Here is an 11,591-nt window from a genome sequence, read left to right as displayed (position 1 = left end):
CGCTCGAGCCCCTAATTGAAGAGAAAACAGACAAAGTTTTCGCATGGCCTAGATGGCGCTTTTCGCATAGTAAACATCTTGGTCGTATTTGATCAAAAATGTTCAATGATTAAAAAAAAAAACAAGAATTCCATGCGCTGTCGGAATTGGTTTAGGTGAAGCTTCTCATGGCGTTTTAAAAGAACGTTGCTATTTAGGTATGTTAGGTATAAGACTGTAATCTGTGTTTTTGGTGCGTTCAGTTTGCCTTGCAAAGAGCAGAAGCCGGCGCCATTAAAGACGCCAGCGTTTCATAATTCTACTCACTGAAGATCCCACTCGCTGTGGCCCCTGCGGTTCCTATCCCAACAGAAAACACGTCCCATTACAGTGCCATCAAACACTGCCCCCTCACTCAAACCCTCATCCTTCCCGCTTTCCCTTCCACCAAATGGATGACCGCCACAACCACCCCTTCACGACCAAGTGCGTAATCACGGACATTATTGTACAAGCGACGCCGAGGACTGAGGGCATCGATGCTCAATTCTTTCACACAATAAAGTAATTTCTCTCTCTCTCGCTCTCTCCTTGTGGATCGCAAGGAGTGGGAGGACATGCGGATTGCACAAATGACGACGATGGCAGGACGATAGTATGACGCCGACAATATGGCGAGGACGACGTGACGACAATGGCGTGATGACGCCCGTTTGACGATGACAGAATGATATCGAGTGCATGATGAAGACGGCATAATTACTATGGTGTGACGACGGCGGCAGATGACCATAGAATGACGACGAAGACATGACGACTATACGCAGATGGTGATAGAACGACGACGCCAGATTGACGACAGCACAATGACGAAGGCATGGCGCTGATGGAATGGCGACGATAGAGTGACGACGACAGCTTGGCGACGACGGAATGACGACGATGGCATAAAGACGAAGTGATGACGACGAAGCAATGACGAAGCCAGAGTGAGCACAACGAAAGGGTGGCTACGGCACGGCAAGAAAGAAATGATGACGATGAAATGAAGGCGATGAAATGAAGGCGATGAAATAGCCACGACGGAATGACTACGACGACGACGAAGAAACGCAGATCACCTGCCCGAATGAGGAAGGCGTGTGTTAGAGCTCACGCCTGTGCTCACGCAGATCCCCTGCCGTTGCACGTCGCCTCGCTTTGCGCTATATCCGGTACTGATTTGCACTATGCCCGAGACCGGTCAATCGCGCAAGATAGCAGTGAGCTTTTGAAAAGGGCTGGGTGGCAGAGAAAGGTTCATTTAAAAAATATATAGCTACACATCTGTTGCTTGACCATTGCAGTTTAACGTTTCAAAGGAACGCAGCAGTTCGAGAGACACTGAGCCCAGGGCTCCGGAGTAATTTTCGCAATTAGCTGTGTTTTCGCAACGCGTACTGAATGCTTGGTACGTGAGCCCTCTTGCATCTCGCCGTACGCGGCCGCCGCGATCAGCAGACACACTCCAGACTTCGTGCTCAGCTGTGAGAGAAAGAAGAAGAAGACGAAGAACGAGAACAAGCTTCCAGGCGCCTTCGTTGGATTCCCCAATGTGTGCGGCACTGCGGGCGATCGGGGCCGCAGCGCTGGTAGCGAAGCTGCTGCTGTTGACGCCACTGGCAATGGCACCACCGACCGTAGCTCAAGGAGCCATCGGCGTCACGGCGCCGCCTGAAGCCAACGGTGGTGGCGGCGCTGATGCGGACGAGGACGTGCTCGACGGCGTGGTGGGCTCTCAGAGAGAGCGCGCCCTGACCGCGGTCGACAAGGCCAAGGCCATGCGCATCATACCGGACCTGATTGGCTACCTGCCCAACGATTCGCTCGCTGTCACCTACATTGGAAACGCGAAGGTGAGGTTGCGGTCTACGCCTGGGTGAGATATCAGTTTGCGAGTACGCGAATGCTGTAGGAGCCGAAAGGGAGCGAAAAGCACGAACGGCGCCGCTGTTCGATTGAAGTGGTCACGGTGCTTCTACCAGGGCTGTGCCGCGAAGAAGCTTCCCTTTTGCTTTTAAGAATTCGTTGAGTGTGAAAACGAACCTATCCAAGATAACGGTGAGCTATGTGAATAGCGACGGCGTGTACTGCTGGATACAGATTATTTGACAATTTTCAAATGAGCTTATTTGTTGTTATCTGCGTACGCACCCAAGCCCCCACCCCCATGTATGTACATACATACATACATACATACATACATACATACATACATACATACATACATACATACATACATACATACATACATACATACATACATACAAGCGACCCATTTGTGCATTTATTTTGTGACGCACTGACACCGTCACACGACTGTGTGAGCTTCCGCGTCGGTTCACACTGACCGCCGACTCTGGTCGCAGGTGGACATGGGCAACGAGCTGGAGCCGACGAGCGTGGCCGAGCCTCCCGATGTCGTGCTCCGAGGACGGAGCGGCTACTTCTACGCGCTCTGCATGGTCGACGTGGACGCTCCGTCGGCGCACGCACCTAAGCACCGCGCCTGGCTGCACTGGCTCGTCGTCAACATACCGGCACAACGGGTAAGTGACCGTTATTTGTCGCTTTCGTCGAAATTGCTGCTTTCGTTTTTTTGGCACCGCAGACGCACGTTGCGCACGAAGTGGCGCATCGCACACATGCGAGTCGCTATAGGTTTGACGCAGTATACGCATGCGCAGAGCGCTACCAACAGGAAAAGTTATGCGCATACGCGACTGGCGCGCACGCGTTAACGTTCCGTTCCGGTAGCGCTGCTGATGTGTACGCACGCGCGTGACAGATTTCCGCAAGCGTAGTACGTATATACGGTCTCTCGCGTGGCCTCTCTCGTGTCTCTCGTCTCGGTCGGGACCAGTGCGAGACTCCTTTTCGAGCTTGTACTACATGTAGGCCTAGTCGGTTCTTGATTATAAAACAGCGTTGTATACCAGACGGGACGAAACAGGCACACAGACACGGTGCCGTGTTTGTGTGCTCCTACTGGTTTCCTCCTCTCCGGTAGCACTGTTTCTCTTTTCTAATCTAATCTAATCATTTCTTATCTAATCACATTTTGCACGTGAAGGCACTTCTAGGATTTTATTTTAGACGCTATGGAATACCACTACACTCTCCAATTCGCCTTGTTGTTAGCTCTGATTGGCGTTCGGGGCAGTTTCGGTCTCCCTGATAGGCTCAAACCGACAAGATGGCCGATTTCGACAACATGGCGGAACTCAACCTCGTCCGGAATAGCACTCGTGGAATGGCTTTGGTTTGACTTGACTGTAGGAAGTCACTACCCGCATTTATGTATTCTTGAGATGCCGCAGGTGTACGGGCACGCGCGAGAACTCGCGTGGGTTGAATACAGTGTCGCGATATGCGACACCGCGTTCTTCGAAGCGCTTTTGACGCCGCACACGCAGCGTCGTGGACGTGGTACTAAATCTTTCAGTTAACGGTGGAGGCAAAAAAGTTAGCACAAACCTTAAGGTATGCAGCAAACCTAAACCATACAGTTTGCTAACCAGATTGAAAACTATTAAAGAAACATGGCGGAAAATGTGGGCAGGACGAACACTTTCTCACTATTGTAGTACACCTTCGCGGGGATAGTTCTTGCGCATCCGATAGCACGGATTACCCGCGCTTTGCAAGTGATCGACCTATATATTCACGTCTCCGCGTGTGGTGTGTGGTTGGGTTATTCTGCGTAGTCAATCACGCGAGCACTTCCTCATTCTCGCGATGGGCGGCAGGTTGTGTAAGGCCGTACGAACGCCTCCTTTTTGTACCCTTAATTTTACTTTCTTTTTTCCTTCCTGGCTCAAACAGAGTAAATGAGAAAGACGGAGAAGGGAGGGTAAGGACTTTGATTGAAACCCAAAAAGCAAACTGTAGTATAAAAACGGTGATTGTAAATAATAATAATAATAATAATAATAATAATAATAATAATAATAATAATAATAATAATAATAATAATAATAATAATAATAATAATAATGGTATTGATTGAACTCGGCTATATATAGATTGCTTCACGGCTGACCGATGGTGAAGGAAGCAAGAGACCTGCCTGCCAGCGAGATTAACAAGTCTCAAGATGACACCGCAGTCAGCTCGCTCTTTCTTCCCCACCGCTGTACTGGACTAAAGTGCGACTCCCAGCTAATAAGCGAAAACAAGCAAATGTGCGTCTTTGCCAGCGACGGCAACTGTGTCTGTCGTGGTGTTCATAATAACAGCTCTGCTCGACATGTACAGTGCCCTCTACTCGACATAGCACGCGAAACGCCACCCTCGCCCTCGGACGCTTTCTTTCTTTCCTTCCTCCAATGCAATACGAGATAGGAAGACTAATGTGGAACGTTGAGAGCGTCGTTAAGGTGCTCCCTGTTGCGGCAGCAAATCCCGCATTACTGCACCAATTATCTCCGATACGGCGCGACTAAGGAAGAGTGCAAATGTTTGTCAAGTCTACATATCCCCTCGCACACGCGAGGTCTGAGACGACAAAGTGTTTACTTTGTTTCGCGTAATGCGGCAAGTGTTCCCGCATGCAAAAGTAAAAGACACTGCTTGTGGAATTGCTCCCCCCACTTTTTTTTTCCTCCCCACTTTGTGGCCTCTCTCCCTTTTATTTCCCCTTTTTAGTGTTTGTTCTTTTTTTTAGGTTTAGTACAAGTTTCACAAGTGCGGCGGTTCGGGCGAGTTGGTACATCTTAACTTCAACTACGTAGTGCACGAAAAGTGTGCATTCACGACGTCTGACACCACTTCAAAAAAAAAAAAGAAAGAAAAAGGAGAGACTAAAATACTATGCACTTTAACGTGAAGGTTAGAGTGCATCCAGTAAGCTCTGCGCCGAGTAAGCTGCAGCGGCTATTCCGCCTGCCTCACTGGGCCCTCTGTTCCCGCCAATCGCAGTTATGAAAAAGCCCCCCCACACAAAAAGTTTGTTGGCGGAGCAGATCATGCCAATAATCGCGTACCTTTTCCATGTGGTTGGGCCTATGTGGGTCAGACAGGTGTAGAGGCGTAAACGATCGACTCAGAGGGCGTCATAACAACGTTGACAAGAAAAACGAATGGCTTTCTTGACCTTCGTTGCCGATGGTGTGGCTGTTAACCAGCTTTATAGACTATAGTAACAGTTCGGAAGAATCGTAAGTAGCTGTATAATTGGAGCGGAGCTTACAGCTGCTCGATGAACTTTGCGCGTCTAAACCGTCAATCGCGCTATAAGAGAAGGAACGTGACAGTGAATCTGTTTACCCACGCGTGCCTGACAAAGGCGCATATAGGCTAACTGTATATATCTTCGAGGTTTACGTCGGTAAATTAAGATCCGTGTAAAGTCAGCTCTGCATGTGTTCCCGTCTCTCTTTCTGTCCGCATTTTTCATGCGCTCCGTATGGGAAAAAAAAAATGTGCAGCTGCAGAAGAGCACCAGTATATGCGCTTTTATTTGCGCTGGACGCCTGCGTTCATTCTGCTGAGTGTCCTATTGTGAACACAGCAAAGATTCAGACGTCGACACTCCCCCCCCCCCTTCCTCTGTCTCAAAAGAGTTAAGAAATTAACTGTTGGGCGAACTTGTGCCCAGAAATACCGGTAACCTTACATACAGGACATGTGATATATATATATATATATATATATATATATATATATATATATATATATATATATATATATATATATACCGCTGGTCGTTGGGTACCAGAATGTTAAACATAAGGCTCTGAGTACGCGCCATCTGATTGTTCTCTTTCTTTATAGAATTGGCGAAAACTTTCGTCAATTCTGGGATACAGCGTACACGTGCCTGTCAAGCCGAACGATAACTCGAAAACTGTGATAATGCGGTAAAAAACTGCCACCCGCAAGAAAAGAAAGAAGAACGAAGTGCAAAACGGCTACGGGTTGTACGGCTGCATTTCTAAGCTCATGCGTGATCCACCGATGCTTAAAAAAACAGCGCGATTTACAATCGGTCCATCCCACCGATCTCCCGTTTGAGCGCAGGTGACGCAATAGAACCGAGTGCAGAAAAACAAAATGAAAAACAAGTTTCTTTGTTCCCATTTATAAGGAGTACAGCGCCCCCTGCGCGTTGGTCCGACCAAAATCAATATTCGGACTGCTTAGGCAAATGCCGTGCAGCAAATATATGCCGTGCAGCGAACCACCTTGTGTAACAGTGGCTGTCCCAATACAGCCAGACGAGCTAATAAATCTCCCGAAGCGCAAATTTCATTTCGTGGCTCAGTGGTCCTTTATGAGCGCTCGTCTCGAAACATTTGTCATACCGACATTATGGGTGACACGTTCGGACAATTCGCGATGATTTCGTCTTTCAGAGCAGTTTGCTTTTTTTTTTTTATGAACAAGCTAATAGGTACTTGAAGTTCAATTACATAGTATCAAGTACGGGTGCATTGACGTGCGTAACTCTGTCAAGGCGCCGGGTAATACTTAATTTTGTTAAATGCTGCTTCCTGACACATTCCCGAGTTCCTTAACTAGCTCGTGACATTGCTCGAAGCAAGCGCTACGAATTCTCTGGTCTCTGTGTCTCGTGGTAATATGGCAAATAACGATATGCAGCGACCCTCCCACTGCTTTCAAGGAGCCACTGATAATCGTTAATGACTTCTCCCGCTTCTGACACCCGTTATCACGTTACGCCTCGAAAAAAAGAAAAGAAGCTTAATAAGTCTGCGATGACGGGAGTTCACTGGGCGTTCAAATCGCATCTGGGGTTCCTGCCCCTCGATGCGATTTAATCTGGCATAAGCTCAGCAGCGCAGACTCCTATGGCACGCGAGAAGGCGAAATGGAATTGTCGATCTCTTGAATGCACTTTTAGCAGCTCCTGAGAGCCAATTCGACGTAATCGCATTAGGAGGTGCCAGAGGAAGAGCCCTTCAAGGCTTCGCCTTAGCTTTTATGCTCTAAAGTTCTGTGCGCGAGAAGGCAAAGGTGACAGCTTCCTAATCCTTCTTCAAGAGAACGTGCTTACCTGTGACAGTAAACGTTTCACATATTGCCCACGAAGTATCGCGTTACATAACGCGCAATTAAAGAAAACTGCAACCTTAACACCGTGCGAAAAAAATAGGGGGGGGGGGGGGGTGTTCGGGAAGGGAGACGGGGGTCTGTTGGAGGGAGCCCAGTGCAGTATACAAATGCGCGAAATGTCACGATTGAAAACTTTCGCAAATACGCGAAGGATGTCATCGCTGTCTTGGGGAACGCCGGCTGTGAATTTCACAGCAATGAATTTTGTGCGCCTTTCAGCTAGTATAGCGCCATCGCGACGCACTTCGTACAGTCTCCACTTCAGTTCCACAATCCCCCGCCGTGGTTGCTTAATGGCTAAGGCGTTGCGATGCTAAGCCCGAGGTCACATGATCAAATACAGGCCACGGCGGCCGCATTTCAATCGGAGCGAAATGCAAAATCGCCCGTGTACCGTTTATTGGGTGCACGTTAAAGAACCCCAGTTTAATTAACTCGGAATCCCCCACTACGACGTGCCTCATGATGAGATGGTAGCTTCGCCATCAAAACTCCAGAATGTAAATTAATTTATTGCCGCAATGCTTCACAGCAGAGGGCATGTGCACCTTACTAACTAAACGGGGTGAAGCTAACCAAGACATGAAAAATTGATATGAGCGCGTTTATCGCTTACATCTGGTCGCATATCGTTAAGAATGACGTGGCGTTGTGTACGTCGCGTAATCATATTAAAGGGCCCTGGGCATTTACAAAGGCGAGCTTTTTCACACAAGCTTAAATTACGCTGTAAGTCGGCTTAGCCGTAATGTCTCCTATCTTGGAACATGAACACAAACACTGCCGAAACAGCGGCGCTTACAAGTACAGCTCATTTATTCACTCATTTATGTGCTTGGTTGCGAGTGAGCGTCTAAATTACTTTACGCGCGCGTGCTTACATATTCCGACACCATATTTAACCCTCGTGTCAGTGTTACGCAATAATGCTGCCATGATGAGGACAATACGACGCTTCTAGGAGACAAAACAGCTTGGAGATAAGCGAACACGTTTATTTCTTGCGGAATGCGGACGAGTTCGCCGCACATGTAATTACCGGGCACAATTCACAAAGTTTGTTTGGCCCTGGCTAGTCCCCTTCCATATTTTCGGTGTCATGCACCATCGGCTGCAGCATCTTCGCAAGCACAAGGACTGCTGCATAAATGCCGACCCATATCGCAATATGTGCGGCATACGCAAAAAGCGGCCGTCATAAAGCGTTCATGCAGCACCCGTCCTACGATAAATGCCGACAGTTATGCGATTAACGTTGAAGCAATATAGCTACACGCCGTATTTTCACCGCCGAAACACGAAAAGCATGAGCTGCGTGTGTATAGCCAGGCTCCTTTCTCGCGCTTTCGTTTGGACACGCTGCTCCATCTAACGCCGCCGCCGTGAAGTTCCTGCGTAGCGCGTGTGGGAACATATATTCAGGCAAGCTTCTATGAATACATACGACCAAGATTCGATTCCGCCCACCCACTGGTCAAATTAAAGAAAAAGTATCTTTTGTCAATGATTAGTGGCGCTTACCCCACGGCACATAACCAGGTACCTAAGTTGGTCCGACGGTTGGTTTCAAACCTGGTTCCCACAGCCCAGCTGCCCGATGCTCCATTCATTACACCCCAAACTATCCAGCGACCCAAGATGGCGGGTAACCGGTTGTAGACGGTCATAGACAGAAAGGCAGACAGATAGATAGACATCGGGATGTGCATGAAGTATCCTAACAATGCTAATAGCATTAATAAAATGGGCTTCTGAAATTCTAAACCATTAAATTCCGTTGTACGTGGGCTACATCAGTTGATCAAGACGCTGTCATGGCGCTTTCATAGCTGCTTTACAACTTGCGTTCAGAATACTAGGGGAACGAAGAACCGTCACCATGGGATTAACTCCTCGCAAGAAATTAACTCGGTCAATCCGCATATGTTTGAAAGTGACAAGGCTCCCGAACTTCTCGAAAACTTCCCAGAAAAGCTCGCTTGGGATGTTTCACACCCTCTACAGTAGTATAATACTCGGCCTAACCACGGTCTTTAGGCATCTTATATCGGTCACTGCTACAAAGCGTGACACAGACAACTTTCTTAGTTCCGTGCGCCCTTTCCACTGCTTTCGCACGCGACTCCGTTAGAAGCGCTGACAAATGTTGAAAGCGTGTTAAACCACAGCCGTGTCCCATAAAACTGAGACAGCGGCTAAGACCAGCAGCTGGGCATGTGGCACCATCTAAGTTTATCAGCAGTATGGCTATCGCAATAGCCCTACCGTTTTAGACGAAGTAACGTCTATTGCGAATTATGAAAGATGGTATTGCTTCACAAATAACCCATCAAGAGTCGCAGAAGCAACGTGCTCACTGCAACGTGTCGACGGCATGGCAGATTTATCTATACCGGTGTTCACGACGGAGAATTACCAGCTTCACGTTGTAGCTGATAACACATGCCTTCTTTTGTTTTATTTTGCAGAGGCAATCATTTCTTTCAATGTGACGCCGCTCGTAAAAGCTCCGAACTGCGTTTCCTGCGCATGTCTGATAGTGCGTACTTTCCTCTTTGTTACCCCGCCGTCGTCGTTTCATTGTCAGGTCACGACCTTACATTCAACTTTACCCTTACCAGCGATAACGAAACTTTGCACGGCACCACTAGAAATCAAACTGGGGCCTTTGAGACAGCGCGCATTCATTTGGAATCCGAACTTACTGAGCCGTCGCTATCACGCGGTAATTGCTCTTGACCATTTCTGCCGGATCGGGCGCGCCGTACAGTATCCACGAGCGCATGGTGGCGTCTGCGCAAGCACGTCGGCGACAGATTCAAGACATGGCGGTCATGACGTGTTTCCGGCTTCCGCAATAGCTTCCAGCGCCTGCAGTAAACGAGTTCAAAGCCGGATGAACCACTGAAGTTTGCCGATTTTTTTTGCTTTCCCATTCTTTTCTTCTTTTTTTTCTGTCATCCGCAGCTGGACGCCGGCAAAGTGCTGGCGACGTACAGTCCACCGACGCCGGCGACGAGTACCGGTTCGCATCGGTTTGTGTTCATCCAGTTCGAGCAGCCGAACTACTTCCAGCAGGGAAACTTCATCTTCATACCGATGCGCGCCGCCTTCAATGTGGCGGCCTTCATGGCCGACAACAACATCCGCCGCATCGTGGCCTTCAACTTCTTCCGCATCGAAACTGAGTACAGGAACTTGCTGTGAACCGGCGCTGGTAGCAGCAACCGTCCAATCGTGATTGCGTCTTAACTTATAAATAGTTGCGGTGGAGAAGCGGCCGCGAGCAGAAGATAAAGTTATTGCGTCTTAATTAATTACACAGTGCGTGGTGCGGCATTAGTATCGACGATAAGCCTTTGCTCAGTGAAACTTGTTAGCGAAAGGATTATGTGCATAAGTCACATGCTACAACGGAAAGTAAAACACCATCGAGTTCGCGCATCACGCTGTCAGTGACACCTTGTTAACATGAGTAAAGGCAAGGCGCAAAAGACCAGGACTGAGGAAGGACACAAACGAAAGGACCGACGTCACTCACAACTAAGTTAATTTCCGCTGCAAGCCTGCCTTACGTAGGCCCTGTCGTATGTGTCCTCCTTCAGTCCTGGTCTTTTGCGCCTTGCCTTTACTCATTCAAGCATGAACCAACTAGCCCAAGCAAGAGTTTTACTTGTTGTTAACCTGACCTTTGTAACGCTATAGGTGCACCAGCTCGAATCACTACGATGTTGTACCATCCCTCGCTGCGTTGTTACCATTAGCGAGTGTTGACTGTGACAACTTGGCCTTGCATAACGCCAGGATTCCGCGAGTCATCAGAGAGGCCCAGGACGGCGGGTACCCTGCTCTGCCGGCCAATGTCAATTCGAGCCGAATAAAGTTCTGCTCTCTCTCCTACCGCGTTCCGCCACCCCCTTCTCTGCTCCTCTAGTTCACGGGGTCACTTGTTTTTCTATAACTAGAATTTCACTTTCTTCAGCGAAGCAAAGCAAGTTCATTCAAGTCTGTCTCGTTTTTCATGCTGATCGTCTGCTAGCGACAGAAGATCTAGCCTACAAACGACACGCTGAAAGCATCCCCTCGACGCGCCTTCGCTTGGAGCATCGTACTATCTAGAGGGCTGACTGCTGAGCTACTTGGTCTATCATGTAGGCCACACCACGACCGCGATCGTCCTCACCTGTTCCGTGTGTCTGCGTCCCCACAAGAATTGTCGCTAAGTATTTCAGTCAATATCTGGGAGCTGCTGCGCTGATTCGTGCAGATGGCACAGAATAAGAAGCTATACTTGTTTCTCTCACTGAGTGGTTAGTCTAGTAATAAGAAGGAAGAGAGGGGCCGGCGAAGAAACTTACGATGTTATATCAACTGGAGGACTGAGCCTAATCGCAAAGAAGCTTCCGAAGCAAGATACTTGGCATGAATCCTACCTTCATGTTAGGCATCACGGTAGGAATTCTGTAATTTGCCACTTATGTGTAAAGTTGCGGCCC

General features: G+C 48.5%; 1 protein-coding gene across 1 annotated transcript; it reads left to right on the top strand.

Moving 5' to 3' along the window:
• The first annotated feature begins 1,571 nt into the window (after positions 1-1,571).
• Positions 1,572-10,302, top strand: LOC142574547 (protein D3-like). Its single transcript, XM_075683602.1, has 3 exons — positions 1,572-1,874; positions 2,388-2,567; positions 10,063-10,302. The coding sequence occupies exons 1-3, from the start codon at positions 1,572-1,574 to the stop codon at positions 10,300-10,302; spliced, it is 723 nt and encodes a 240-aa protein (XP_075539717.1).
• The last annotated feature ends 1,289 nt before the right edge of the window (positions 10,303-11,591 follow it).

The sequence above is a fragment of the Dermacentor variabilis genome, chromosome 3 (genome assembly GCF_050947875.1).
Source record: "Dermacentor variabilis isolate Ectoservices chromosome 3, ASM5094787v1, whole genome shotgun sequence".
Lineage (NCBI taxonomy): Eukaryota > Metazoa > Arthropoda > Arachnida > Ixodida > Ixodidae > Dermacentor > Dermacentor variabilis.
The sequence above is the reverse complement of the archived record's forward strand: the minus strand, read 5'-3'. Positions and strand labels throughout refer to the sequence as shown.